The sequence below is a fragment of the Salvelinus sp. IW2-2015 genome, linkage group LG4p, assembly GCF_002910315.2.
Source record: "Salvelinus sp. IW2-2015 linkage group LG4p, ASM291031v2, whole genome shotgun sequence".
NCBI lineage: Eukaryota > Metazoa > Chordata > Actinopteri > Salmoniformes > Salmonidae > Salvelinus > Salvelinus sp. IW2-2015.
This window is the reverse complement of record NC_036841.1, coordinates 14,176,658-14,204,600: the sequence shown is the minus strand read 5'-3', so window position 1 is coordinate 14,204,600 and position 27,943 is coordinate 14,176,658. Positions and strand designations below refer to the sequence as shown.

The 27,943-nt window shown below is 43.0% G+C and overlaps 1 protein-coding gene across 1 annotated transcript; it reads right to left on the bottom strand.

Annotated features, from left to right (window-relative positions):
* Window positions 1-7: 7 nt before the first annotated feature.
* Window positions 8-27,741, bottom strand: LOC111960555 (ubiquitin conjugation factor E4 A). The gene is made up of 20 exons (XM_023982598.2): window positions 27,653-27,741; window positions 25,773-25,944; window positions 25,294-25,464; window positions 24,354-24,466; window positions 23,869-24,021; window positions 23,060-23,219; window positions 20,774-20,976; window positions 20,389-20,580; window positions 6,550-6,883; window positions 6,342-6,468; window positions 5,776-6,083; window positions 4,318-4,450; window positions 3,872-4,062; window positions 3,621-3,721; window positions 3,366-3,479; window positions 2,608-2,782; window positions 1,623-1,803; window positions 1,146-1,293; window positions 901-1,058; window positions 8-661 (listed from the first exon to the last, which is right to left on the bottom strand). Exons 2-20 carry the CDS (start codon window positions 25,900-25,902, stop codon window positions 526-528), a joined length of 3,228 nt encoding a protein of 1,075 aa, XP_023838366.1. The 5' UTR covers window positions 25,903-25,944; window positions 27,653-27,741; the 3' UTR covers window positions 8-525.
* Window positions 27,742-27,943: the final 202 nt, after the last annotated feature.

Here is a 27,943-nt window from a genome sequence, read left to right as displayed (position 1 = left end):
TGGTGCATATAGACTATGGTTACTATAGAGACAAGGGGGAATTAATAAGACATTATCTTGTTCTGAACTACAAGTTTTCAGTATACTTTGCCTACTTTTAAAATATAAAACATTTGGCAGAGCTGATGATCATTTAGGAATTGCTAAACGACTATTTTCCAGTTAGACCAATGGTTCTGACCAGGCTGCAACCACTGATAGTAAACAGTATATTCTCTGAAGCAGGGGGCAGAATTCCAAACCACCATAGGGCATATCAACGTAGCAGTGCAACTCAGTTTTCAATTGTACCACTACCTGCTCTCCTGACAGTTTTTGAGACCTGGGATCTTCCATTGACTGGTGAGGGTTTTTAAGTGACATGTGCGCCGCATGAGAGGGAGATAACAGTCTCTCACATGGTTTGAAGTCCGAAGCTTGAAGGCAAGCACACATGGAGATGAGTCAAAGTGGAGCATACTACTGTCGGTAAGGAGGTGAGGGAAGGTATGGTACAGTCATAGTTTGTTTGAGAAGATCCCAGGGCTAGCCACTAGGGCCCATCTGCAGCCGCTCCTGCTTATGCTGGGCCAGCCACTGTAAGATCTGTTGCTTCAGCTCCTCGTTGGGCCGGATCTGGTCCATGGTGAGTGGGCTGCGGTTGAACGGGTCTGTCTGATCGCTGTAGGGAAAKGAAAATTGATACTTGATATCGTACAAAAAACTTGATCTCGGGCCATATGTTTCAAGCATCTCAGAGTAAGACCGCTGATTTGCATTTTAGATCACAATGAATAAGACTACATGGACAAAGGGAGACCTGATCCTAGATCAGCACTCCTACTCTGAAATGCTTGATGCATATTGCCCCTGGAATAAACCAGCAGCACGTAGACATACTACTCCTAAGGGATCACTCACCTGAGTAAGTGCCGTGCTATGGTCGAGCGATCGACCGTGACATTGGAAGAGGGGAGCAGCACAGGGTCGAGCATCAGCGTGGACATAATGGGGTCCAGGAAGTCGTCCGGGGCGTCTGCGTATGTTTCCTCATCCTGCAGCTGTCGGTCTGCATGAGACTAAGACAGGAAGTAGTTATTCGTTTAGGGTTATGCTATGGAGAGGGCATAGTGGTACAGTGTAATGTGATTTTATACAGATCTAACCTTTATTTTGTCAGCAAGGAGACCGAAACCCACAATAACTTCTCCGGGCTTGTTGATCTTCTTCAGGACTCGGACAGTCTGAGAGAAGAGCGTGGGAGAGTAGGAGCGCCCGTCTTTTGGGACAGTGGCACAGAAATTCTCTTCATCACTGCCGAAGAGAAAACAGACATTGTTAGAATCACTAAAAACCAAATAGCCACCTTATATGCCACAAATGGATTCAAATGGTACTTAACAAAGTGTACAAATAATCTGGCTTTGCCTGACTGCTTGCCTGGCACAATAGAACCAATGGAACCATGCAAAACATGCAAACCCCACCCACCTGGCACTCCAGGCAGACACTCAAAGTATTTGAAATCCTTCAAATACTATCAGAATACAGGTCTGAAGTACAGATTGAAAAAACAAGCAAATTTCAACCCAAATTACTTGAGCCTTGTCTTAGCCTTGAAATATTGCAGTTTTGAAACGTACCCCAGGTTAAGGTAGATGTTGCAGATATCGGAGACCAGTTGTTGGGGCTTGAAGTCAAACTCGCTGAAGTCTTTCACCTTCAGGGCGCCCATCTTGGGTCCGACCAGGTGCTGCAGGAAGTGGTTGAGCATGGAGATGATCCTCTCGGCCATGAAAGGGTGAACAAAAATACCCTTGATCTCTGGGATATCATGGAGAGGGAAAAGCGAGTATGAGTTTCAATATATTCATATACACTGAGTGCACAAAACATTAGGAACACCTGCTCCTTCCATGACAGACTAACCAGGTGAATCCAGATGGAAGCTATAATCCCACTTGTTAAATCCACTTCAATCAGTGTAGATGAAGGGAAGGAGACAGGTTAAAGAAAGATATTTAAACCTTGAGACAATTGAGACATGGATTGTGTGTGTGCCATTCAAAGGGTGAATGGGCAAGACAAAATATTTAAGTGTCTTTGAACGGGGTATTGAACGGGGTAAGGTGCCAGGCGCACCAGTTTAAGTGTGTCAAGAACTGCAATGCAGCTGGGTTTTTCATGCTCAACAGTTTCCCATGTGTATCAAGAATGGTCCACCACCCAAAGGACATCCAGCCAACTTGACAACTGCGGGAAGCATTGGAGTCAACATGGGCCAGCATCCCTGTGGAATGCTTTCGACACCTTGTAGAGTCCATGCCCGTTGAATTGAAGCTGTTCTGAGGACAAAAGGGGATGCAACTCAATATGAGAAAGGTGTTCCTAATGTCTGTATCGTCAGTTGTACAACACAATGCCATCAAATATAAATTATTGCCATTCACCTTTAACAGGGCAATCTCTTAATTCTGCTTATGGTTTCACTAACAATGAATTGGACAACGATATCAACAACAACAAAAAATACACAAAAACCCATAGTGTGTGTAGCTCTAGGTAGAGACGTATGTCCAAGACGTTATCCAATCATTGCTATCCATTCATCCTCCTTCTCCAACTAACCTGATGTGAGGAAAGCCAGTGTGCCGATGGTCTCGTTGGACATGATATTATGGAAGCGTGCCAGCTGTCCCAACATCTTCAGACTGGACTCCTTCTCTCTGAGGGCATCAGGAGCCAGGCCCTCCCACTCGCCATGGTCCTTCTCCAGCTGTAGTAGCTTGATCTTGCTCAGGTACTACCACCGACAAGGACCAGGCCAGAGAGAAGTAGTGACAAAATCTGACACAGTTGAAATTTAGGATCTTCTTATAAACTAGAGGACATCAACTAGATTCAATCGCGGACCAATTTCTTCTTGAGCGGATGGCAAATTGTAGATGGCAAATTGTAGATGGCAAATTGACCACAAGAAGCCCAAACATATCTAATATTTGACTAAAACGTAAGCATTTCAAAACTTTGCTTACAAGTATCTCTCTTTATTATGCATGGGAATACTTTGGAACAGATTTCCAAAATGAAAACCAATTGGAGCTGATTTGCTGGTGTTTTTACAGGTCTTTTATTTGCCTCCGCCCCCCACAAAAAAAGATGGATCAGTAGAGGCTGGTGAGGTGAGGACGACTTATAGTAATGGTCGGAATGGAATGAAATGAATGGTATCAAATGCATAGAAATGTGTTTAATACCGTTTGACGACTCCATTCCAGCCATTAAAATAAAACCGTCCTCCAATTTAAAGTGGCACCAGCCACCACTGAGATGGATATAAGTCAATACCAGGAATGTCCTTTTCATAAGCGCTGACAGTTTCTCACCTGTATAGCTTCGTCGAGTAGGAAGATGGCGTCGTTCATCAGGAGATTCAGATACCGCAGGAAGAGTGGAGGATTCATGGCTTCGAGGTTCTCGGATGCATAAACAGCAAGACTCTGAAGTAAACAACATTCCACATAAGCATTTTGGTACATAATGGTGCAGATGTGAAGAGCAATACCGTGTGTCTTCAATAAGGACGACTCCACATGTGGTACCATCTAAGTAACTAAGAATAAAAAGGGAAATGAGCTTGCCTTAATGCTCTCTCTGTAGCTCTCCTTCCCCCACATGTACTTGAGGATGGGATACATAGGTCTCCTGTAGTTGAACTTCTGTTCAAACTGGTGAGGATCACCTGAGGAGAAAAGTCAATAACATAAAAGTCACATCATGCAGGCACTTGAGCTTCATCAAAAAGGTTTAGATTCTAGCACACACAAACGCATGTGTGCAAGACACAAACATATGCCGCACACACACACACACACACACACACTAAACCCACCAGTGAACTCAATGTCCACAAACACAGCGATGAGCGCCTCGGCCAGATGAGGGGCGTGGCGGTAGGAGCAGAAGACCCTTTGGCGCTGGAACATGACTGGCTGGGCCGAGCCGGCCGACGCCGGCTCCATGTGGGGCATCACCGCCTCCAGCACCTCTGCCAGCTTTGCCCGCAAATGAGGGTTCTTCATCCTGGGTACATGGGTAAAGAGTAACACAATAGGAACATAGATGAGTCCAAATGGTAGACACATAAACCCCTTAGGAATGTCACATCCAGAAGAGTGACTGTAGTAACAGCCGATGGGGATCCACAATTGAGAAAAACAGACCTCAAGGCATTGTGTGTACCAGGACACATGGATATTATGCACAGGTGTAAACATGTTACCTGATACTGTGTATGTGTGCGTGGATGAACTCAAGGCATCTCCCTCTCTTCCCTACCTCTCCACGTTTCCCATGAACACAGTGATGAAGTTGAGGACCTGCTCCAAGCTCTCGGCAGAAGACTCCAGGACCTCGTCAGCGAAGCGGCGGAGGAAGACAAAGAAATCTCCCAAGTTCTCTGCAAAGAACTCTGCAGAAGTACAAGAATCTTTGTGATAACCAACTCCTCCTACTAGTCCTCCTATTAATACACTCTCTACCAGAGGAGGCTGGTGGGAGGGGCTATAGGAGGACGGGCTCGTTTTAAATGGCTGGAATGGAATCAATGGAATGGAGTCAAACATGTTGTTTCCATGTGATTGATGTGTTAGGTGTTTCATTAATTCCATTCCAGCAATTACAATAAGTCCAACCTCCTATAGCTACTACCACCAGCCTCCTCTGCTCTCGACATATGTGTTATTCTCATTGGGACTTTTTATCATTTTTGCTGTTATTTGGCACAGTGCTTCCCAACCTTTTATGAACCGTGGCACACCTTGAAGGAATAAAGAAATTCTGCGGCACACCTAAAATATCCCTATTAATTAATTTAGTGGTAATTTCCTCCATCTTATCGGATCCTTACTGCAAATCATTGATTTTCTGTGACAAAAGTTTTTTTTAAATAGATTAAATAGGGTTTATTTAAACTATTTTCACAGTTTGCATAGTTCCTTACTCATGATGACTCATTTGTGTGTATCCCTTTAAGAGCGTCTCCGCAATCCGCGCAGGAAATACATATAAAAAAATTGCTCTGTTAAAATAGGTCTTTAGTTTCGAACGGTTTGAGCTAGAGACGAGCGGTTTTCTGCATTGTACTTGTGCAACCACCCCCACAAAGCCATGCTCCGTTTGTTTCTATGGCAGCGGCTGTTGTACAGCTAAGCCTAATCAGACTTGTCTGTGCTAATGGTTCTCACAGGTAAAGTAAAAATGATACAAATGACTTTGCTTGTGATGCGTGTACCCTTCAAATGGTACAAATGTAACAGCAGCCTGAGCGAACTGGACTTGAAACAACGATACAGAGAAAACCATGTGCCATTCAATGTATTATCTGAGTGGCACTGGTGCTCCCACTCCACAGGTTTATAAGTGAGTGTTCAAAACAATTATCAAGATTAGGAAAACATTTGCGGCACACCTGAGAGTCCCCGCAGTGGCACACTGGTTGAAAACCACTGATTTAGCACCTCTATTGTATTCACTGACTGCAAGCCAGCATAAGAGCATCTGTCAAATGACTGAAAATATGATGTCAACATTGAAAAGACTGCCAAAAGTTGAGTTCTTGATGGCCTTTTTCTCCTCATGGTGCGATTGGTCTAAGTAAGGTTGACGGAAAGTTTTACCTGCAATGACTGTGATACTTGGTTGTCTTTCCTACCTTAGTTAAATGTCTTGACTGTAAGTCGCTCAGCTAAATAAAATCAAAAAAGTAACATGACAGAGGGAGGGAGGGGTAGCTACCTGGCATGTGACAGAGCAGGCTGTTGTGTAGCGGCGGCAGGGGGAAGGAGAGCGGGGCGTGCTCGGGCCCCTGGTTGCTGAGGCCCAGTTGAACCAGGAGTGTGGCGCTGGACGCCTGCAGGTTGAGGCAGCACTGCAGCATGCCCGGCTGGGTGGCTGCTGCCTTGGTCGACAGGTAGACCGTCATGAGGCGCTCGAACTGCTCGCGGAGCTGCTCGGCCGCCGGGCCGCCCGTGAGCTGGGCCTCCCGCCACGTACCCTGCAGCCGGTGGAGCGACTGGTTCATCTTCACCATCTGCTCGTGGAGTCTAGGGAGAGGCAAGGAGAAGACACAATACAACTTTAATAACCATATGTTAGAGCGAACAACGGAAATTTGTCAAGGTCCAGTTCACAACATTAGATACAGTACACATGGCTCAGCTGTTATGAAGGATTACACTATGAGAATGGATCTGACATAATTCCCTATTCTACTTGAAGGACAATCATATCTATCCTATGATTTGCATTATATCTGAATGTTCTGTAACGTTGCACCCTTCTGAACAGGGCCAGTTAGTTACCTGTGGAAGCCTAGATGCAGGGTCATCTGGGTGAGGATGAGGTTCTCAGTGAGGAGGCTGTATGACTGGGCGTACTCCACCGACTGCTGGGGGGGAAGGGGGACGAGACACGTCTCTTTGTCCAGACCTAATAAAATATAATTTATTATGTAAAAAGGATATCCAATGACCCAGACACACATGCACGTATATACACGTGCACACACACCTCTGGCATGCACGTTGCGGTTGCGCCGCTCCTCCTCGCTTAGCTCCTTGAGGGCGCAGTAGGTGGGGTTGAAGGTGAGCAGCTTGGGCGAACGCGGCCGGCAGAAGGGCTGGCACAGCTTGAGCAGCGCGGCGCCCAGGTTGAGGAAGAAGGCATCTGAGGCATACATCTGGAAGAAGATCTCAGGCATCTGGTTGGCCCAGATCTTGGCGCGCCCGGCGTTGGCCTGCAGGCAGCCGCCCAGCCAGGAGAGCAGCAGGTGGCGCGTCTCACCTGACTGCTGCAGCAGGTTCTTCAGGAGCTGGTGCAGCTTGTCATGGAACTGGTCCATGAACTGGGAGGAAAGGAGAGCAGGATAGGATATGTCAACTGGATGGGAGCAGAGTATGTGAGTGGTCGGAATTCCCGCTCATTACTCATGGAGCGGTGCCCAAACTCCGGTACTCCATGTCATTTTCAACCACTTCGCTAAAAACCGCTCCGCGCTCGCTGCTGCTCCAAATTCGCTCCATTCATTAAAATCACAATTTAACCAACACCCATCTAATTTCGTGACTATCTGGATCTACCATTTGGTTTTGAAGTATTGAAACCAAACCATATGATTTGAATGGCAAGTATTTTAGAAGCGCTAACCATTTCAAATAGGCTACCTGTCATATTAAACAGCATATAAAACTCTAAATAGATCAGGATCCAGACAGGGAGCTTAAGAAGGAACGGAAATTAATTATTTAGGCTATATTATTTCTATTATTTCAAGGCTATAGCCGACAAAAAAATATATTGTGAAGCATTTGCGAGTACGACACCATAGGCTGGTAGGGACATGAAGCTCTCAACATTTAAACATTTGTTGTATTAAATCATTATAGTCTATAAATTGTGCATATCGGCTCTGACTTACTCCGAATTAAATACAAATTAGATGAAAAATGCCTTATTAGGCTCAGTGTAATTAATTAACAAACATGAGTTTGGCCAGTCCGTGGCTTCAGGCTCATGCGATGGTGCCTGGAGAGCAGACCAGCAGCAGAGAATATCCTCTCCACACCTGCAGAGCCACCCTTTTGGCCACTCTTGCCAGGCTGGGCAGAGATGCATTTGTTTTTTCCCCTTCTATTAGGTAGGCCTAAAGGTTTTTAGGCAAAATAACCCAATCAAAATGGAAAGCTCCTTGAAAGTGGGAATATGCCAGGCCTATTGAGCCAAAATAAATGATGGATATAGATAGATAATAGAACAAAAATTAACTAAACTTTTAAGAGATCGAATTGGCGTCACAAACTGTATGATTGATTCTGCCTGGAGCTTTCCAGTGGGGGTCTGCGAGGAAAACCGGTGAAGCATAGGTCGGCGCACAATTGGCCCAGTTTCATCCTCGTTAGTAGAAAGTTTAGCCGGGGGGGCATTACTTGGCTCATCGCACTCTAGTGACTCGTGGTGGGCCGGGCGCCTGCAGGCTGACTTCAGGTTGTCAGTTGAATGGTGTTTCCTCCGGCACATTGGTGCACCTGGCTTCTGAGTTAAACGGGCGGGTGTTAAGAGGCGCGGTTTGGCTGGTCATGTTTCGGAGGAAGCATGACTCAACCTTCGCCTCTCCCGAGCCCGTTGGGGAGTTGCAGCAATGAGACAAGATCGTAACTGGATTGCAATTGGATATCACAAAAATTGGGAAGAAAAAGGGGGCAACTTTCTTTTTTGCAAAAAAACTAAAATTAAGGAGGAGGGTACCACTAGTCCTAAGTCAAGTAATAGCATGTAGAGAATGTGGATGTGAAAGTTGTGTGAGTGTGGAGTTACTGAGTGAGTGTGTTATTCTGTTTATGCGGCAAGACTATAGAGACCATAGCATTTATGATTATATAAACTATTGATACTACGGATGCTGAGGGACTATAGATGCTTTAGGGACTAAGATACTATAGGGACCATAGATACTATGGATGCTATAGGGACTGTGATGCTATAGGGACTGTGGATGCTCAGGGACTATAGATATTTAAGAGACTATGGGGACTGCAGAGACTATAGAGGAACCGTGGCAATGATACATATAACAGAAGACTAGAGCGAGGGCAAGTAACGGTACCATGCCCCGCTGACAGCTGTCTGTAGGCATTAATAAGAAAAGTGTCTACGTGGTCTGCAGCCACTGGTAACAGCACAAGGTGCTATTCTATATGTATAGTGAAGATACATATGGTGCATAGGAAGTAACGACAGAGAATCGTTGAAGATGCACATGGGGTAATAAGGGAGAATACCGAGTGTGTTTGGGAATAGTACTAAGTGAATGTGGATGTGAAAGTTGTGCGATGTGAGAAATGACATATTAAGCCAATATGAAATTATTACTATTAAGATTGAAATTTGGATAATAAGCTGATTGAGTCTGGGACTACTAATAATAGCACGAGTGTTATTAAGCACGGGGTGTTGTTTTATATGTATAGATACATATGGTGCATAGGATGCACATGGAGTGGTGTTGATGTGAATACCTAACTATAGTTAAATAAGGAAAATAATGAATACCCCAACCAGTTCTGTGTGAGCTGATTTTTTAGATCCATAACGTTATCTAGGGGTTCTGTCCACCACCGGCCCATCGAAGGAATGGGAAAGCCATTGAAAAAATTGAGAGGGTAACAGCCCCCGGACACTGATTTCCTCGATATGAAAGAGATGTGTACCTCTCGGGCTGCTGCACTGTGATTGTTGCTGTGGACGTGAATAACTAAAGATGGATAACTTTATATAGGGATTCTGTATGGAAATATGAAAGAGTACTATTCCAATTTGCTGTCAAATAGTACACTAGAGTGAATATTTAAACCTCTATGTATAGAACACTGGTGTAGAAGAGGAATTTGTGATGTAACACAAACGTATAATGGGTTACTAGAGATAAAGTAACATAATATTGAGTATAATAGGTTACTAGAGATCTGATGAACAGGAAAAAAATAAAATAATATACAACTTGCACACCCACACGTAGATGTACGTAAGTGGTGTAAAAAGTATTCTGACAAATGTTCAGAGTGGTCTCTTTATGGATAATTAGATAAAGATAAGGTTAAGGCATTGTATGACTATCTAACGGGTCTGGGAAATAGAGTCTCAAACAAAGATTGGCGTTTATCCACTTTTGGTAAAGGTACGGGTCTTGACTTACCCCTAACCATTACAACTATAAATAAAACAAATTAATGTTGAACATGGTTGAACAACTAAACTTAAGGCTACAATTTACTCCCGATGGAGTTTAAGTTGATATTCCAAATGATGATGTTCTAAACCAATTTGTTAGAAGGCAAAATGGAAACTGCATCTGCTTCCCTGTCTATGCTGTCCAAGGTGCCAGACTTATTATGGACTGGGCATGCCATCTACAAGGGACTGATAGACAGTGGCAGACCAGTTAATACACATTGATCCCTCCAAAGCATTACACACAGTTGAAGTCGGAAGTTTACATACACTTAGGTTGGATTCATTAAAACTCATTTTTCAACCACTAGTCGGTTAGGACATCTAGTTTGTGCATGACTCAAGTAATTTGTTCTACAATTGTTTACAGAGAGATTATTTCACGTATATAACTCACTGTATCACAATTCCAGTGGGTCAGAAGTTTACATACACTAAGTTGACTGTGTCTTTAAACAGCATGGAAAATTCCAGAAAATTATGTCATGGCTTTAGAAGCTTCTGATAGGCTAATTGACATCATTTGAGTCAATTGGAGGTCTACCTGTGGATGTATTTCAACACCTACCTTCAAACTCAGTATCTCTTTGCTTGACATCATTGGAAAATCAAAAGAAATTAGCCAAGACCTCAGAAGAAAAATTGTAGACCTCCACAAGTCTGGTTCATCATTGGGAGCAATTTCCAAATGCCTAAAGGAACCACGTACATCTGTACAAACAATAGTACGTAAGTATAAACACCATGCAGCCGTCATACCCCTCAGGGAGGAGACGCGTTCTGTCTCCTAGAGATGAACGTACTTTGATGCGAAAACTGCAAATCAATCCCAGAACAACAACAAAAGACCTTGTGAAGATGCCAGAGGAAACAGGTGCAAAAGTATCTATATCCACAGTAAAACAAGTCTATATATCGACATAACCTGAAAGGCCGCTCAGCAAGGAAGAAGCCACTGCTCCAAAACTGCCATAAAAAGCCAGACTACGGATTGCAACTGCACATGGGGACAAGATCGTACTTTTTGGAAAAATGTCCTCTGGTCTGATGAAACAAAAACATAGACTGTTAGGACATAATGACCAAATCAAATCAAATTTTATTTGTCACATACACATGGTTAGCAGATGTTAATGCGAGTGTAGCGAAATGCTTGTGCTTCTAGTTCCGACAATGCAGTAATAACCAACAAGTAATCTAACCTAACAATTCCACAACTACTACCTTATACACACAAGTGTAAAGGGATAAAGAATATGTACATAAAGATATATGAATGAGTGATGGTACAGAACGGCATAGGCAAGATGCAGTAGATGGTATAGAGTACAGTATATACATATGAGATGAGTAATGTAGGGTATGTAAACATAAAGTGGCATAGTTTAAAGTGGCTAGTGATACATGTATTACATTAAGACAAGATGCAGTAGATGATATAGAGTACAGTATATACATATACATATGAGATGAGTAATGTATGGTATGTAAACATTATATTAAGTGGCATTGTTTAAATTTCCATCAATTCCATATTAAAGAGGCTGGAGTTGAGTCAGTATTGTGGCAGCGGCCAGTAAATGTTAGTGGTGGCTGTTAACAGTCTGATGGCCTTGAGAAGCTGTTTTTCAGTCCTCTCGTCCCTGCTTTGATGCACCTGTACTGACCTCGCCTTCTGGATGATAGCGGGGTGAACAGGCAGTGGCTGGGTGGTTGTTGCTCTGATGATCTTATGGCCTTCCTGTGACATCGGGTGGTGTAGGTGTCCTGGAGGGCAGGTAGTTTGCCCCCGGTGATGCGTTGTGCAGACCTCACTACCCTCTGGAGACCTTACGGTTGTGTGGCGGAGCAGTTGCCGTACCAGGCGGTGATACAGCCCAACAGGATGCTCTCGATTGTGCATCTGTAGAAGTTTGAGTGCGCTTTTGGTGACAAGGCAAATTTCTTCAGCCTCCTGAGTTGAAGAGGCGCTGCTGCGCCTTCTTCACCACGCTGTCTGTGTGGTGGTCCAATTCAGTTTGTCCGTGATGTGTACGCCGAGGAACTTAAGACTTACTACCCTCTCCACTACGGTCCCATCGATGTGGATAGGGGTGCTCCCTCTGCTGTTTCCTGAAGTCCACGATCATCTCTTCGTTTTGTTGACGTTGAGTGTGAGGTCATTTTCCTGACACCATACTCCGAGGGCCCTCACCTCCTCCCTGTAGGCCGTCTCGTCGTTGTTGGTAATCAAGCCTACCACTGTAGTGTCGTCCGCACAACTTGATGATTGAGTTGGAGGCGTGCATGGCCACGCAGTCGTGGGTGAACAGGGAGTACAGGAGAGGGCTCAGAACGCACCCTTGTGGGGGCCCGGTGTTGAGGATCAGCGGGGTGGAGATGTTGTTTACCTACCCTCACCACTTGGGGCGGCCCGTCAGGAAGTCCAGGACCCAGTTGCACAGAGGCGGGCGAGGACCCAGGGTCTCGAGCTGATGACGAGTTTGGAGGGTATTATTGTGTTAAATGCTGAGCTGTAGTCGATGAACAGCATTCTCACATAGGTATTCCTCTTGTCCAGATGGGTTAGGGCAGTGTGCAGTGTTGTTGCGATTGCGTCTCTGTGGACCTATTGGGTCGGTAAGCAAATTGGAGTGGGTCTAGGGTGTCCGGTAGGGTGGAGGTGATATGGTCCTTGACTAGTCTCTCAAAGCACTCATGATGACGGAAGTGAGTGCTACGGGGCGGTAGTCGTTTAGCTCAGTTACCTTAGCTTTCTTGGGAACAGGACAATGGTGGCCCTCTTGAAGCATGTGGGAACAGCAGACTGGATAAGGATTGATTGAATATGTCCTTAACACACCAGCCCGCTGGTCTGCGCATGCTCTGAGAATGCCGTCTGGGCCTGCAGCCTTGCGAGGGTTAACACGGTTAAATGTTTACTCACCTCGGCTGCAGTGAAGGAGAGCCCGCAGGTTTTGGTAGCGGGCCGTGTCAGTGGCACTGTATTGTCCTCAAAGCGAGCAAAAAAGTTATTTAGCCTGTCTGGGAGCAAGACATCCTGGTCCGCGACGGGGCTGGTTTTCTTTTTGTAATCCGTGATTGAGTGTAGACCCTGCCACATACCTCTTGTGTCTGAGCTGTTGAATTGCGACTCTACTTTGTCTCTATACTGGGACTTAGCTTGTTTGATTGCCTTGCGGAGAGAATAGCTACACTGTTTGTATTGGTCATGTTTCCGGTCACCTTGCCCGGTTAAAAGCAGTGGTTCGCGCTTTCAGTTTCACGCGAATGCTGCCATCAATCCACGGTTTCTGGTTTGGGAATGTTTTAATCGTTGCTGTGGGTACGACATCGTCAATGCACTTTCTAATGAACTCGCTCACCGAATCAGCGTATCGTCAAATTGTTGTTGGACGCAATGCGGAACATATCCCAATCCACGTGATCGAAGCAGTCTTGAAGCGTGGAATCAGATTGGTCGGACCAGCGTTGAACAGACCTGAGCGAGGGAGCTTGTTGTTTTAGTTTCTGTTTGTAGGCTGGAAGCAACAAAATGGAGCTCGTGGTCAGCTTTTCCGAAAGGAGGGTGGGGAGGGCCTTATATGTGTCGCGGAAGTTAGTTATAACAATGATCTAAGGTTTTACCAGCCTGGTAGCACAATCGATATGCTGATAGAATTTAGGGAGTTTTTGTTTTCAGATTAGCCTGTTTAAAATCCCCCGCTACGATGAACGCAGCCTCAGGGTGTGTTGGTTTCCAGTTTACAAAGAGTCAGATAAAGTTCGTTCAGGGCCATCGATGTGTCTGCTTGGGGGGGAATATATACGGCTGTGATATTACAATCGAACGAGAATGAGTGTTTGTGACCATTGTTATGTTGGAGGAAAAAGGGGAGGCTTGCAAGCAAGAACACACATCCCAACCGTGAAGCACGGGGTGGCAGCATCATGTTGTGGGGGTGCTTCTGCTGCAGGAGGGAAATGGTGCACTTCACAAAAATAGATGGCACCATGAGGATTGAAAATGATATGGATATATTGAAGCAACCATCTCAAGACATCAGTCAGGAAGTTAAAGCTTGGTCGCAAATGGGTCTTCCAAATGGACAATGACCCCAAGCATATTTCCAAAGTTGTGGCAAAATGGCTTAAGGACAACAAAGTCAAGGTATTGGAGTGGCCATCACAAAGCCCTGACCTCAATCCTATAGAACATTTGTGGGCACAACTGAAAAAGTGTGTGCGAGCAAGGAGGCCTACAAACCTGACTCAGTTACACCAGCTCTGTCAGTGGGAATGGGCCAAAATTCACCCAACTTATTGTGGGAAGCTTGTGGAAGGCTACCCGAAACGTTTGACCCAAGTTAAATAATTTAAAGGCAATGCTACCAAATACAAAATACTAATTGAGTGTATGTAAACTTCTGACCCACTGGGAATGTGAAGAAAGAAATAAAAGCTGAAATAAATCATTCTCTACTATTAGTCTGACATTTCACATTCTTAAAATAAAGTGGTGATCCTAACTGACCTAGACAGAGAATTTTTACTAGGATTAAATGTCAGGAATTGTGAAAAACTGAGTATAAATGTTTTTGGCTAAGGTGTATGTAAACTCCCGACTTCAAATGTATGAATCTTAAAATAAGACATTTATTAAGTATTAAGTAGAAAGTAAATATCCAACAGAGATTGGTAATAAAAATAGAGTAACATCGTTAGGGTAGACAAATTAAAACAATGCCTTCCAATATGGAGAAAGATATGTTTGTTTTGTTTTGTTTAAAACCTTGCAATAGGGGGAAAAGCAGAACTTTGTTTGAGAGTGATCCATGTGTATTAGTAGTAATAGATTGAGAAGGTCTTCCAATTGGGAAGAAGGGAGTCCTATTTGAAGGAAATAGATATTGGAGACTAGTGAAAGTAACAAAGTGAATGGTAATTGGCTTTCAGATAGCACTCTAATAATGCAATATCTTAGTAATTTGAAGTAAATGTTTCAATACAAGGTCACATGACAAACAGAGGGATTGAGCATTGGGACTGATATTAAATTAGAGGCCGCTATCTGGTGTTTGGGTTAGAGATAAGCATCCTGTGGAACAATAGATAGCCGCCAGTACATACTGAACTCAAACAGGCTTTAAGAGACACAGTGTGAACATTTGGGACAGAGGTATGAATAATTGAATAAGACACTTTGACAATTTCTAAATTCTATAGTTTGGGTAGCACCAGTGATTTAAGTAAGAAGGTAATGTCATCTAAAACAAATATCTGTTTCCATTACGTGGAACTGTGTCCAGAATGAAGTAAATCCCGGTAAATGTTTTTAGTACCGAATATTGAGCTGATAAGCCAGCACCAACTTTTTGAAGGTCCTAGCAGATTTGTTAAACAACAGGTTTCATCTTTTGACTAGCTTATGTCCCAGGGACAGTTTGTACAGAACTGTATGTCAATGCAACAGGTCAAAATAACATTGATTACAAGAGAGGGGCTCTGGGATAACTTACTTTAGAAGGTACCTATTCAGCTTGATGGGTAAGGCCTGGCCATTTTGTTTGTTTTTACCCTACAATTTTTACCACACATACAGCAGCACCCACACACAACCTACCTGTTAATGAATATTTGTTATACTCTTGTTTGTTTTATTGTGTGGGGTCTTTTTATTTCTGTTTTCGTGGATTTTTCACAGGATAGAAATGATGCAACTTAAAGGGTACACAAATGAACATTTCTGAAGTTTCTAATGTCAGAGTTTTGGTCGCACACATATACAGTGGGGCAAAAAAGTATTTAGTCAGCCACCAATTGTGCAAGTTCTCCCACTTAAAAAGATGAGAGAGGCCTGTAATTTTCATCATAGGTACACTTCAACTATGACAGACAAAATGAGGGAAAAAAATCCAGAAAATCACATTGTAGGATTTTTTATGAATTTATTTGCAAATTATGGTGGAAAATAAGTATTTGGTCACCTACAAACAAGCAAGATTTCTGGCTCTCACAGACTGTAACTTCTTCTTTAAGAGGCTCCTCTGTCCTCCACTCGTTACCTGTATTAATGGCACCTGTTTGAACTTGTTATCAGTATAAAAGACACCTGTCCACAACCTCAACACAGTCACACTCCAAACTCCACTATGGCCAAGACCAAAGAGCTGTCAAAGGACACCAGAAACAAAATTGTAGACCTGCACCAGGCTGGGAAGACTGAATCTGCAATAGGTAAGCAGCTTGGTTTGAAGAAATCAACTGTGGGAGCAATTATTAGGAAATGGAAAACATACAAGACCACTGATAATCTCCTCGATCTGGGGCTCCACGCAAGATCTCACCCGTGGGGTCAAAATGATCACAAGAACGGTGAGCAAAAATCCCAGAACCACACGGGGGACCTAGTGAATGACCTGCAGAGAGCTGGGACCAAAGTAACAAACCCTACCATCAGTAACACACTACGCCGCCAGGGACTCAAATCCTGCAGTGCCAGACGTGTCCCCCTGCTTAAGCCAGTACATGTCCAGGTCCGTCTGAAGTTTGCTAGAGAGCATTTGGATGATCCAGAAGAAGATTGGGAGAATGTCATATGGTCAGATGAAACCAAAATAGAACTTTTTGGTAAAAACTCAACTCGTTGTGTTTGGAGGACAAAGAATGCTGAGTTGCATCCAAAGAACACCATACCTACTGTGAAGCATGGGGGTGGAAACATCATGCTTTTGCCTCTTTTTCTGCAAAGGGACCAGGACAACTGATCCGTGTAAAGGAAAGAATGAATGGGCCATGTATCGTGAGATTTTGAGTGAAAACCTCCTTCCATCAGCAAGGGCATTGAAGATGAAACGTGGCTGGGTCTTTCAGCATGACAATGATCCCAAACACACCGCCCGGGCAACGAAGGAGTGGCTTTGTAAGAAGCATTTCAAGGTCCTGGAGTGGCCTAGCCAGTCTCCAGATCTCAACCACATAGAAAATTTTGGAGGGAGTTGAAAGTCCGTGTTGCCCAGCAACAGCCCCAAAACATCACTGCTCTAGAGGAGATCTGCATGGAGGAATGGGCCAAAATACCAGCAACAGTGTGTGAAAACCTTGTGAAGACTTACAGAAAACGTTTGACCTCTGTCATTGCCAACAAGGGGTATATAACAAGGTATTGAGATAAACTTTTGTTATTGACCAAATACTTATTTTCCACCATAATTTGCAAATAAATTCATAAAAATCCTAACAATTGTCGATTTTTCTGGATTTTTTTTCTCATTTTGTCTGTCATAGTTGAAGTGTACCTACGATGAAAATTACAGGCCTCTCTCATCTTTTTAAGTGGGAGAACTTGCACAATTGGTGGCTGACTAAATACTTTTTTGCCCCACTGTAAATGATAATGATAAGAAATGATAAGAAAACCCCAATGTAAACCTGATACACAAAATGTTTGACATATCTTTAAATAATGTCTGATTTACAGGGAAACAAACACTCACTTAATAGGGCTGACTGACCTCTGATCTGACTTTCTGGTGAGGCCTGATCACCCTCACTAGAAAGACTTGAGACATTGGGTGAGAATTAAATAGGCTATGTAAACACTAGATAATTAGGAAGAAGGGTATAATTTATTAACAGTCCTATGTGTGATTCGGAACACGGAGACAGAGAGAGAGAGAGAGCGCTGCCCCTGAATAAGGGACACCTGTCTCTAGTCTATTTTACCGTTACCTTATGGGATACAATTAAGTGAAGATGGAGTCATCAAGGGTCATAATTCTAATTTGATTTGTTATTTTGATTTAACAGGCAGTGTTGTTTTTTGTGTGATGTATGAATCACGGTGAGTCATGTGTTTCAAAGGGGGAATTACCAGTCCCCCGGGGCCCTTTAGTAAATTTGCTAATTGATTTTGTTCACATGCCTGCCTATAAAAGGAAGAAATAATGTTGGTAATGGTGACAGTTACTTCAAATGGATTGAAGTTTTCCCCACCTCTAGTTTTATATGAAGAAATGAATTGCTGTTCTGTTGTTTTCTTTGTTTTTGTCTTGCTTCAATAACAAATCTCACCAGATTGGGTCTGCTGGATGGACGGGATTTCTCCCTAAGGATTAGCCCTCTGACTCCCTGACCCTGTAACTGCGATGAGATCGCCAAGATGATAGGGGTGTATACCAATTTGGGGGAAAAAAATGGTTTCAACTGTGCGTTGGTATTCTCTTTGACGTGTCTTAGAAATCAGTGAATAATTTGTCATTTGTTATACAGTAAATAATTTGTACGGATTTCCTGAATCAGAAATGCCCTAAACTAAACTGTTGTTCTGGTCTGTCTTCTCTCGAGGTTATGGCGAAGGTGACCACAGTTGGTATCTAGATGCATGGAAGGGCTAACCTCACCACCTCTAACCGGCTGAAGTAATGGTGACAATGGGATTCAGTATGGTGCTTTACCACTTCTACCATGAGACCTGAGTCCGAGCCAGCAACCTGTACACAGCATCAAGTTGAAGCTATCAACTGCCTTTTCTCTTAGGAGTGTGACATGAGTCCACGTGGAGTGAGCATGGAGAGAGATCCCGTCCAAACTTCTCTCATGCTGCTGGTGTCAGACAGCATGGACTGTAAAGGACAGCGGTGGCTCAGATAAGAGACATTACCAAGGGCCACCCACTTTGAACATGTGCCATTGGGAGGATGAACTGAAACACTATCTGAAGAAGAACGCCAGAAAGGTAAGTGCTGGGAGGGAGGGGGTGGACAACCGTGCCCGTAATCAATTTAGGCTCATCCAAAATTGCTTATTTACGCCCAGAGCCTTGTTTTGAGAAAGGTGTATCTCAATTTCAAGGTCTCAGCTTAGAGAGAAGAAGCCTTGTGAGGTATTGGTCGGTCACATGAACGACGCAAACGTCAATGATGAATAAGCTAAATCATGAAAATAGAGCTATAAGAGAACTAAATGGGACTTCCCCGTGTAGAGCTCCTGATCGACATGTGTAATTGGTGCATTGAGTTGGTTGGAACCTCTCCACTCACATACTCTGGACGGGAGGTGATCACTTAACAACGCTGTAACCTACACTTGTTGCTCTACTGGTGTGTTCATAAGATCTCGTGGTGAACTCTCCAGACAAAGCACCATGTTATGTTGTCAGTGGATCATTTCAACATGCCATTTCTTGTTCAATTCAGATTTTTTTTATTTTTAATAACCCTGAATACTATGATACCCTGTTTTTGTCTGAAACTTATCAAAATGGTGTTTAAAACAGGGGTGCTCAAACTTTTGGGCTTGGTGGGCCAAAATATAATCTGAGTAGTGGGCCGCGGGCTGAACAAATAGACATTATTTAGAAATCTAAAAAAGGTAAACAATAGTTTTTTGGGGGGTCTTTAAACAACATCTTCGTAGTAAGCAATCATAAAATCACACTTAAAAATTACTGTGAGGGGGAAATTATGTATTCACCTTATTTGTTGGCTATGTAACAAATATTTACTTAACGAACAGTAAGATATTTCTGTCCTGCAAATGCTGGGTTTTATGGTCTCCACTCTAGCACCCTGTAGCTAGTCTGGGTGTTGAGGACATGGGTNGTTTTATGGTCTCCACTCTAGCACCCTGTAGCTAGTCTGGGTGTTGAGGACATGGGTTCTACTAGAGATAGCTTGAAGCTGACAATTGACTTGTGTTGTAGTAAGCAATCATAAAATCACACTTAAAAAATTACTCAAATTGTAGCCATATAACTTGACACCTCACAACACATTCTGATTACCAGTATTAAAGATGCATTAAAAAATATTGAAGCGTGGTGGCACAGAAACTGCAACCAAGTTTATATGTTCATAAGGCTAATAACTTGAATATGTTTGAAATGACTTAAAGATGCACTACGCAGAAATCGCTCCGCCATTTACTGGTTGCTAAAATTGAGCTAATAGTTAGCCTAATTTCAGTTTATGTGACAAAACAAGCAGGTATAGCGTAGCGAATCATTGCACCATCTAAACCGCTATGAAATACATTTTGCACAAAACCGAAATTAAAAGACGCAAAAATGAAATTTAATACCGGGAAGCATAGAAATAGTGCACATAGAACAGATATACCGCTTCTTAGACTTGCTTTCAATGAGAATGACAGATCTATATGTTAATTTGGTTGGGTAGCCAAAAAAGTTACATATTGTTAGATTTAAATATGGGAAAGGTGTTGGAAACTTCCGGTAAACTTCAGGGAAGCTCATCAGGCAGAAGCGCCTCTAGCCTTTCGGGGCGAAACAAAACATTTTAGTGCCCGCCCACTTGGCAGTGGATAATTGTTTATGCATTGTTAAAGTAAAACTTTCAGCAATTCTCCACATTTTGGCATGGGGTGTAGAGAACATTTTGCAGTCTTAAAAAGTAATTTCCTGCAATTCTACACATTTTGCCAGGACTTATGTCATGTTTCCATGATATCTGAGTGAGAGTGATCTTTAGAATCTGTCTGACTCTTGGCAGTAAGCTGGATGTAGGCCTAAGTGGGGTTTTGGAGACACAGAAGATGATAAGGTTAGGGGTCCATCCCAAATAGTACCCTATTCTCTATATAGGGCAATACTTCTGACCAAACCTCTATTTCTAGAGCCCTTACCTGGTGTATGTTGGATTCCTGGACCTTCATTTCCTGTGGACTGGAGCGTGATGGGTTGAGGAAGAATCCGTGACCCTCCACCACCCCCGGGGTCTTAAGCAGGCAAGAGATACTCAACACAGTGCCAAGGAGGGTCTTCTGATACTGAAGCCCATTGTTGGGATCTTTGGGTTGGATGTGCTCCACCAATACCTGGAGTAAGGCAATTTGAAGTATATTATATTAGCAAAGAGTAAATTACTTTTGAGATCAAGGTTGTCCATCGTAGACATATGAATGCAGTTGTTAAAATAATAATACACTTATTATTATTAGAACAGCATAGAATATAATCAAGGTTGTAGAAAACAGTCCAGAGTGATGACAATGCATTACGGCCCCTGACCATAGCGATATCTTTTTGGCGGCTGAAGTAGAGGAGCAGGTCCAGGTAGGAGAAGAGCAGCAGCTGGCAGAGATCCAAGTCTTTCACACGGCCTTGGAAGATATCGAGCACGGGCTCGATCACCTCGCTGAATGTGCGCACCTCCTGGTCAGCCAACAGGCCAGCTATCACCTCCTCCACGAACTCCACCACCTCCTCCAGCTCTGCAACGCACAACAGAAACCACACTTAATGTCAGGGTTTTTCTTGGCTCAAAAAGGGGCTTAGGTATAGATAAGTAAAAACCCTATATAATAGGCCTGTATAATGCAGAGAATATACTGTACTTTACAGAACCATACACGTACAGGGTTTTTCCTGGCTCAAAAAAGGGCTTAGGTATACAGTACCAGTCAAATGTTTGGACACACCTACTCATTCTAGGGTTTTTCTTTATTTTTACTATTTTCTACATTGTAGAATAATAGTGAAGACATCAAAACTATGAAATAACACATGAAATCATGTAGTAACCTAATATTTTTTTAAACAAATCAAAATCTATTTTAAATTTGAGATTCTTCAAAGTAGCCACCCTTTGCCTTGATGACAGCTTTGCACACTCTTGGCATTCTTTCAACCAGCTTCACCTGGAATGCTTTTCGAACAGTCTTGAAGGAATTCCCACATATGCTGAGCACTTGTTGGCTGCTTTTCCTTCACTCTGCGGTCCAACTCATCCCAAACCATAACAATTGGGTTGAGGTTGGGGGATTGTGGAGGCCAGGTCATCTGACGCAGCACTCCATCACTCTCCTTCTTGGTCAAATAGCCCTTACAAAGCCTGGAGGTGTGTTGGGCCATTGTCCTGTTGAAAAACAAATGATACTTCCACTAAACGCAAAGCAGATGGGATATCACAGCAGAATGCTGTAGTAGCCATGCTGGTTAAGTGTGCCTTGAATTCTAAATAAATCACTGACAGTGTTACCAGCAAAGCACCATCACACCTCCTCCATACTTCATGGTGGGAACTACACATGCGGAGATCATCCGCTCACTTACTCTGCATCTCACAAAGACAAGGCGGTTGGAACCAAAAATCTCTAATTTGGACTCATCAGACCAAAGGACAGATTTCCACCGGTCTAATGTCCATTGCTCGTGTTTCTTGGCCCAAGCAAGTCTCTTATTATTATTAGTGTCCTTTAGTAGTGGTTTTGTTGCAGCAATTCGACCATGGCCTGATTCACACAGTCTCCTCTGAACAGTTGATGTTGAGATGTGTCTGTTACTTGAACTCTGTTAAGCATTTATTTGGGCTGCAATTTCTGAGGCTGGTAACTAATGAACTTATCCTCTACAACAGAGGTAACTCTGGGTCTTCCATTCCTGTGGCGGTCCACATGAAAGCCAGTTTCATCATGGCGCTTGAGGGTATTTGCAACTGCACTTGAAGAAACTTTCAAAGTTCTTGAAATGTTCCGTATTGACTGACCTTCATGTCTTAAAGTAATGATGCACTGTTGTTTGTTTTTGCTTGTTTGAGCTGTTCTTGCCATAATATGGACTTGGTCTTTTACCAAATAGGGCTATCTTCTGTATACCACCCCTACCTTGTCACAACACAACAGATTGGCTCGAACGCATTAAGGAAAGAAATCCCACAAATAAACTTTTAACAAGGAACACCTGTTAATTGAAATGCATTCCAGGTGACTACCTCATGAAGCTGGTTGAGAGAATGCCAAGAGTGTGCAAAGCTGTCATCAAGGCAAAGGGTGGCTAGTTTGAAGAATCTCAAATATAAAATATATTTTGACGTGTTTAATACTTTTTTGGTTTCTACATGATTCCATGTGTTATTTCATAGTTTTGATGTCTTCACTACTATTCTACAATGTAGAAAATAGTAAAAATAAAGAAAAACCCGAGAATGAGTAGGTGTCCAAACTTTTGACTGGTACTGTATATTAGAAAAAATTACTTAACAGTTCAGTAAAGTATATTCTCTAAATTGTACAGGCCTCTTTCCCACCATTTTCTGGACACAAACCACACACAACAACACATAGCAAAGTGAGGGTATTGTACTCTCATAAATGCAGATCGACAAGTTCAAAGCAGTAAAAACCAGTTATTTCATCAGCGGGGGCAAACTAGCCTAAGTTACAGCACATCCTGTCTTGGGAGGCCTCAACAGTCGATACCTGAGCAGCAGACAACACCACTTTCTTTGGCTACTGAGATAGAACAGAAGAGGGATCCTCAGACAGTCGGGATGCTTTAATAATTGAATGGACTCACGGGCTCCGCCGACTCCCTCCAGCAGCAAATCCAGTAGCTGCTCATACACGTTCTGGCTGATGTAGATCTCGGGGGTGAGCAGGACTGTGCGCGTGTTGGACACCGTCAGGTTCTTACAGCGCACCGCATACGACAGCAGCTTCTCCGGTACTTTGGTGACCTGGGGGTGTGTAATGTCAGGAGGGAGCAGGGAGGTTAGGAATTTATCACATCATTGTCAGCGATGGAGCACAAACTAAACATGCTTTATTTTGCCTATATGCAGACTGAAATTATCTAGAAATAAACAGCAGATTTATCCTTAGACAGGTCATTCATTATGTTCAGTCAGACGATTAACCTTTTCACACTATTGTGGCGGCCCAAACCGAACTGTGCAGGCTCTGATATTTTCATTTTACATTGTCCTATACACCATGGTTTAGACACTGAGTGTAGAAAACATTAAGGGCACTTACCCATATCCCGTTCAAAGGCACTTAAATCTTTTGTCTTGCCCATTCACCCTCTGAATGCCACGCATACACAATCCATGTCTCAATTGAATCAAGGCTTAAAAATCATTCTTTAACCTGTCTTCTCCGCTTCATCTACACTGATTGAAGTGGATTTAACAAGTGACATCAATAAGGGATCATACCTTTCACCTGGATTCCCCTGGCAAGTCTGTCATGGAAAGAGCAGGTGTTCCTAATGTTTTGCACACTGTGTATGCCCGTTACAGCGCACTTTTCCTGACTGAATTCTGTCTGGCAATTCGTGGAGGAAGAAATTAGAAATGAGAGTGAGTGCTGTGTATGTGACCCCACCTCTTCCTTGGCTCTCTGGTAGCATGCGTAGAGGAACGGTATGGCACACTTGTCCCCAGCGTCTCGGTCAGCAGAGAGATTCACAGCATTACACGAGGTCATGTAGATGAGGTGGTTCCCTGGCTCCAGCATCAGTAATCTGTTGAAGAGTGCCTAATGTAGGATAAAAAAAATGTCAAACTTAGCCAACATTCTGTGCTATGAACATGATGTACTTACTTACTGATCTCTGCTCCCTGTGGATCATAACGTTGCTATGAACATTGTACGCTATGTATTTTTCACTATACCATCTTCTTAGAGTAGACGATGCACTGTATATATAATAGGCATAGTCCCCTGAAAATACAAGCCAGCGAGGAAATCGTCATGAGAAGAGGACACAGTACTGTATATCGTATGTGAATCTCATGGCATAGAGGTCAACTGAGCTTGACCAGCAAACAGTTCGCTACCACCATTCCCAATGTCCAATCCTATTGTACCTGCTCGATGTTGTCCATGTCCAGCCAGTCTTGCCCGTCCATCTCTGCGGCCATTTCCTCCAGGAACACACAGCGTGGAGGAATCCCATTGCCTCCTCTCAGACTGGGGTCACCTGAGGTCAAACAACAGTCATGTTGAACAGCAGACTCCAAACACTTTCCTTTTCACTTACAGCAGAAACAGTCATTCATGACTCATTCCAGTATCCAGTTTATGAGTATTGAGTTGGGGTGAGTCATTTATTGTTTACTTGACGGCCCTGAAATGGAATACTAAGAGACCAGCGGTCCAGCAGCACCGAAGAGCATGAGCCGATTAGATTTAAACTAGAAATTGACAGAAAGGGGCTCCATCATCGGGGCACTTTCATGCCAGTCAGTGAGGGACGATGAGCAGAGGAGGTGGACAGTAATCTGGGACCTGTAGACTCCCTTGATGACACAGCCTCTGAGTCAGTCAGTTGGCTGATGCTCTCCATCTAATCTAGTACAGCCACAGAGTGATGTCATGAAGAAAAGACTGCCAGGAAGGATGGTTGTACTGAATTCCCTTACAAAGGAGTTTAAGAAAGCTGTAATCACACATTAACCATGTTTCAAATCAAGCACCTCAGATCAATCAACAGAAAACACAGGGGAGTAAAAGAGACAGTCAGAATTGGGATGTTGATGGGTGATGAATCGAGCCGTTAATTGTGTATGGGCACATAAATGGTTGCCTGGGAAACAGACTGATTTGCTTTACTTCATATCCCTACGCTACATCAGATAAACCCTGCCAGGAAACAGTAAGGGTTGTTTACATGACAACAAGATTCAGTAAACTAGAAGGGACAAGTGGCATCACGCTGCTACTCCAATGGGGGGAAAAAAGTGCCCTAAACAAATTAGAAATAGTGTAAAAACCCTAATACGCTCCACTCTAACTTCCCACACTTACTGTTGTCCAAAGTGATGAGGAAGATCCTCTGGATCATGTGGTTGATGTTGAGCTGTTCGCACAGTTCCTGCCGCGACAGGAAGGAGCGGCTGATTTCGGCCACCGAGTCGTCATTGTCCTCGATGCTGTCCGAGTTCTCTGACTCTGACTGACTCCCCTCAGAGTCCTCTGCTGCAACACATGACATAAGGCAGCAGATATATGAAACCGTATGAGGTCATTGTCGAGCGTCAAGCCAGTGAGCGAGCCGCATCATATCAGTAATGTTGAAGTTAGACACAGACCAAAATGAGTAACACAGTGGAACTATTGGAGCTGGAGTGGCCAACCTTGGGGAGCTATAAGGTTTGCAGGCCTTTATTCCAGACCAGCACTAAAACGCCACCGATTGAGCTAATCAAGGTCAGGTCATGTGTGTTAGAGTTGCTGGAGCAAAAGGCTGCACGCTTTGTAACTCCTCCTTAGGAGGGTTAACTCACAGGGTGGTTCGCCATGGTGCGAAGATGGTTTCTGGCCCGATGCAAACTGCTTGGCGTCGGCGAGGGAGCTGAAAAGGGCAGCGAAGGGGTTGCGGGAAATGTTTTGGTTGTTGTTGCCCTGGTCAGTCATCTCACTGGAGCATAGACTCCATCAACAGGTGCTGGCACCAGCCTGGACAGAAAGTTACACTGTGGTAGCGCACTGGACTAGGTGAGTTCAAACAAATATACAGAAGTTATTTCAAGTGTTAAATGTGCATCTGTCTGTGAGGGCAATCAAGGGATGCAGGGGAACCCAGATTGTAAAATCCAGAACCTATTTTTCTAACTATCCACTCCTTATATGCTACTCTGTTGCAAGGAGTGGAACGATAACTCAAACCGACCGGTACCCCTAGGCTAAACCCGTAAAGTATGAATTTTCATTCAAGAACCCAATGTTTTAATTGATTTCATAACACTTTCTATTGAAAACTGTGAACCACAGACTGACTGATTAGTTCATTGATAGGGCTCTACAGTGCTACCATTTTGGAGGCATATGATCTTAAATATTTTGCTGTGCTACCTGGAATTTTAATTAGGTAGAAACAATAGAAAAAGAAAAACTTGAAAAAATAAATCACCCAGGTAATAATTGTTAATAATTTCTTCTCTGTCCCGCTGCCCGCAGCCTTAGTAGTATGCAAACATGTGGGTGCACAGAAAGAAAGCAAAAGCTACAGATGAGCTTCAAGTGTGGCTAGGAATCACACAGGCCCAATGTAGGCTATATCCCAACCTTAAAAAAAACAACTTCTGGTTCTCATAAACCCTGTATTTTGTATTTAGTGGCAATTGGTACAATTAAAGGTGCAATCTGCATATACTACATCAATTTTGTTTTACTTATAAATGTATTATATAAACCCATTGATTCTTGACAAGTATAACAAATTACCCATGAGCCCCATTAGAAGCCAAAATATAAGCTTGTTTTTCCATTGTTTGTAAACAAGGTACATGTAAACACCTTAGCTTCAAAATATAGTTAAAACAATAATTTGTATATCATGGGTGGTAAGTCATTGCATCCATAGTTCTGTCTATAAATTTGAGTGTGGTTACATTTCTCCAGCAGCATCTCTCAAACTTTGACAGAAACAGTGGCGGGGAATCTTCATTGTTTCTACTACGAATTGCCCCTTTAATACCTCAAATGTTTCTTTGTGCTCCTATATTTTTCGAATTAGGCTCACGTGTGCACCTTGTAAAACATTTCACAGTAGAGTCCTGAATGAATGAGGATGTTTACGGTTTGACTGAAATAAGGCAGCATAGACAGAATGTCAACAGATTCGCATAATGTAACATTATTATTATCATCTTGCGAAGGAAAGGTTCTGTCAACTTCAAGTGGCGGTAAACTAACATTGACACCTGTCAAACGTGCTAGTTAGTAACATAGCTAGTTAGATTGCTAACTAGCTAGCTATAGCCTGGTTAGCTAATTACTGAGTTGTCAAGTGATGGTGACTTGATGAAGCTTTATCACAAATAAAGGTGTTCCGTGATGTGTTATTTGAAGGAAGGGCACATAACGTTAGCTAGCTACTGTTACGTATCTTAGAATACCTAGAATCATTTACAGAAACGATTCAATAAGCAAGCTGATGATGTAGCTAGTTGTCAGTGAATCACCGGTTCCGCTCAAGTAGCTAACTAGCAGTCGCTTGCGTCGTATTTAGCTGGCTATCTTGCTAGCTAACGTTAGGCTAGCAGCTGGACTGCATTACATTAGCCAGGTAAATTGTTAAGACCGCTGTACTTTTTCAGTTAAGGGGCAAAACCATACTCTTTTGACAAATGTCAAACAAAAAAATATCGGAGTATTGTCATACCTGAAACAACAGCAGATACGTGTATTTCAATTAGCTAGAAATGCTTTATTTCCTCTACTGTGATTCTGGCACCGCTCTGAAGCAGGCAGGATAACTAAGTACTTCCGGGTCACGTATTTTTTTAATCTTTCAGAATGAAAGTCCCACCCTGTATACTTTGTAAATAAATAATTAGTGCTAAAATTATGGATCATTTGAACAATTATCGATATATTTTATACTCGTATCATACAAATAATAATTAAAAAGTTTTATATAAGATATTATGTAATTTATTTGTAAAAAAATGTC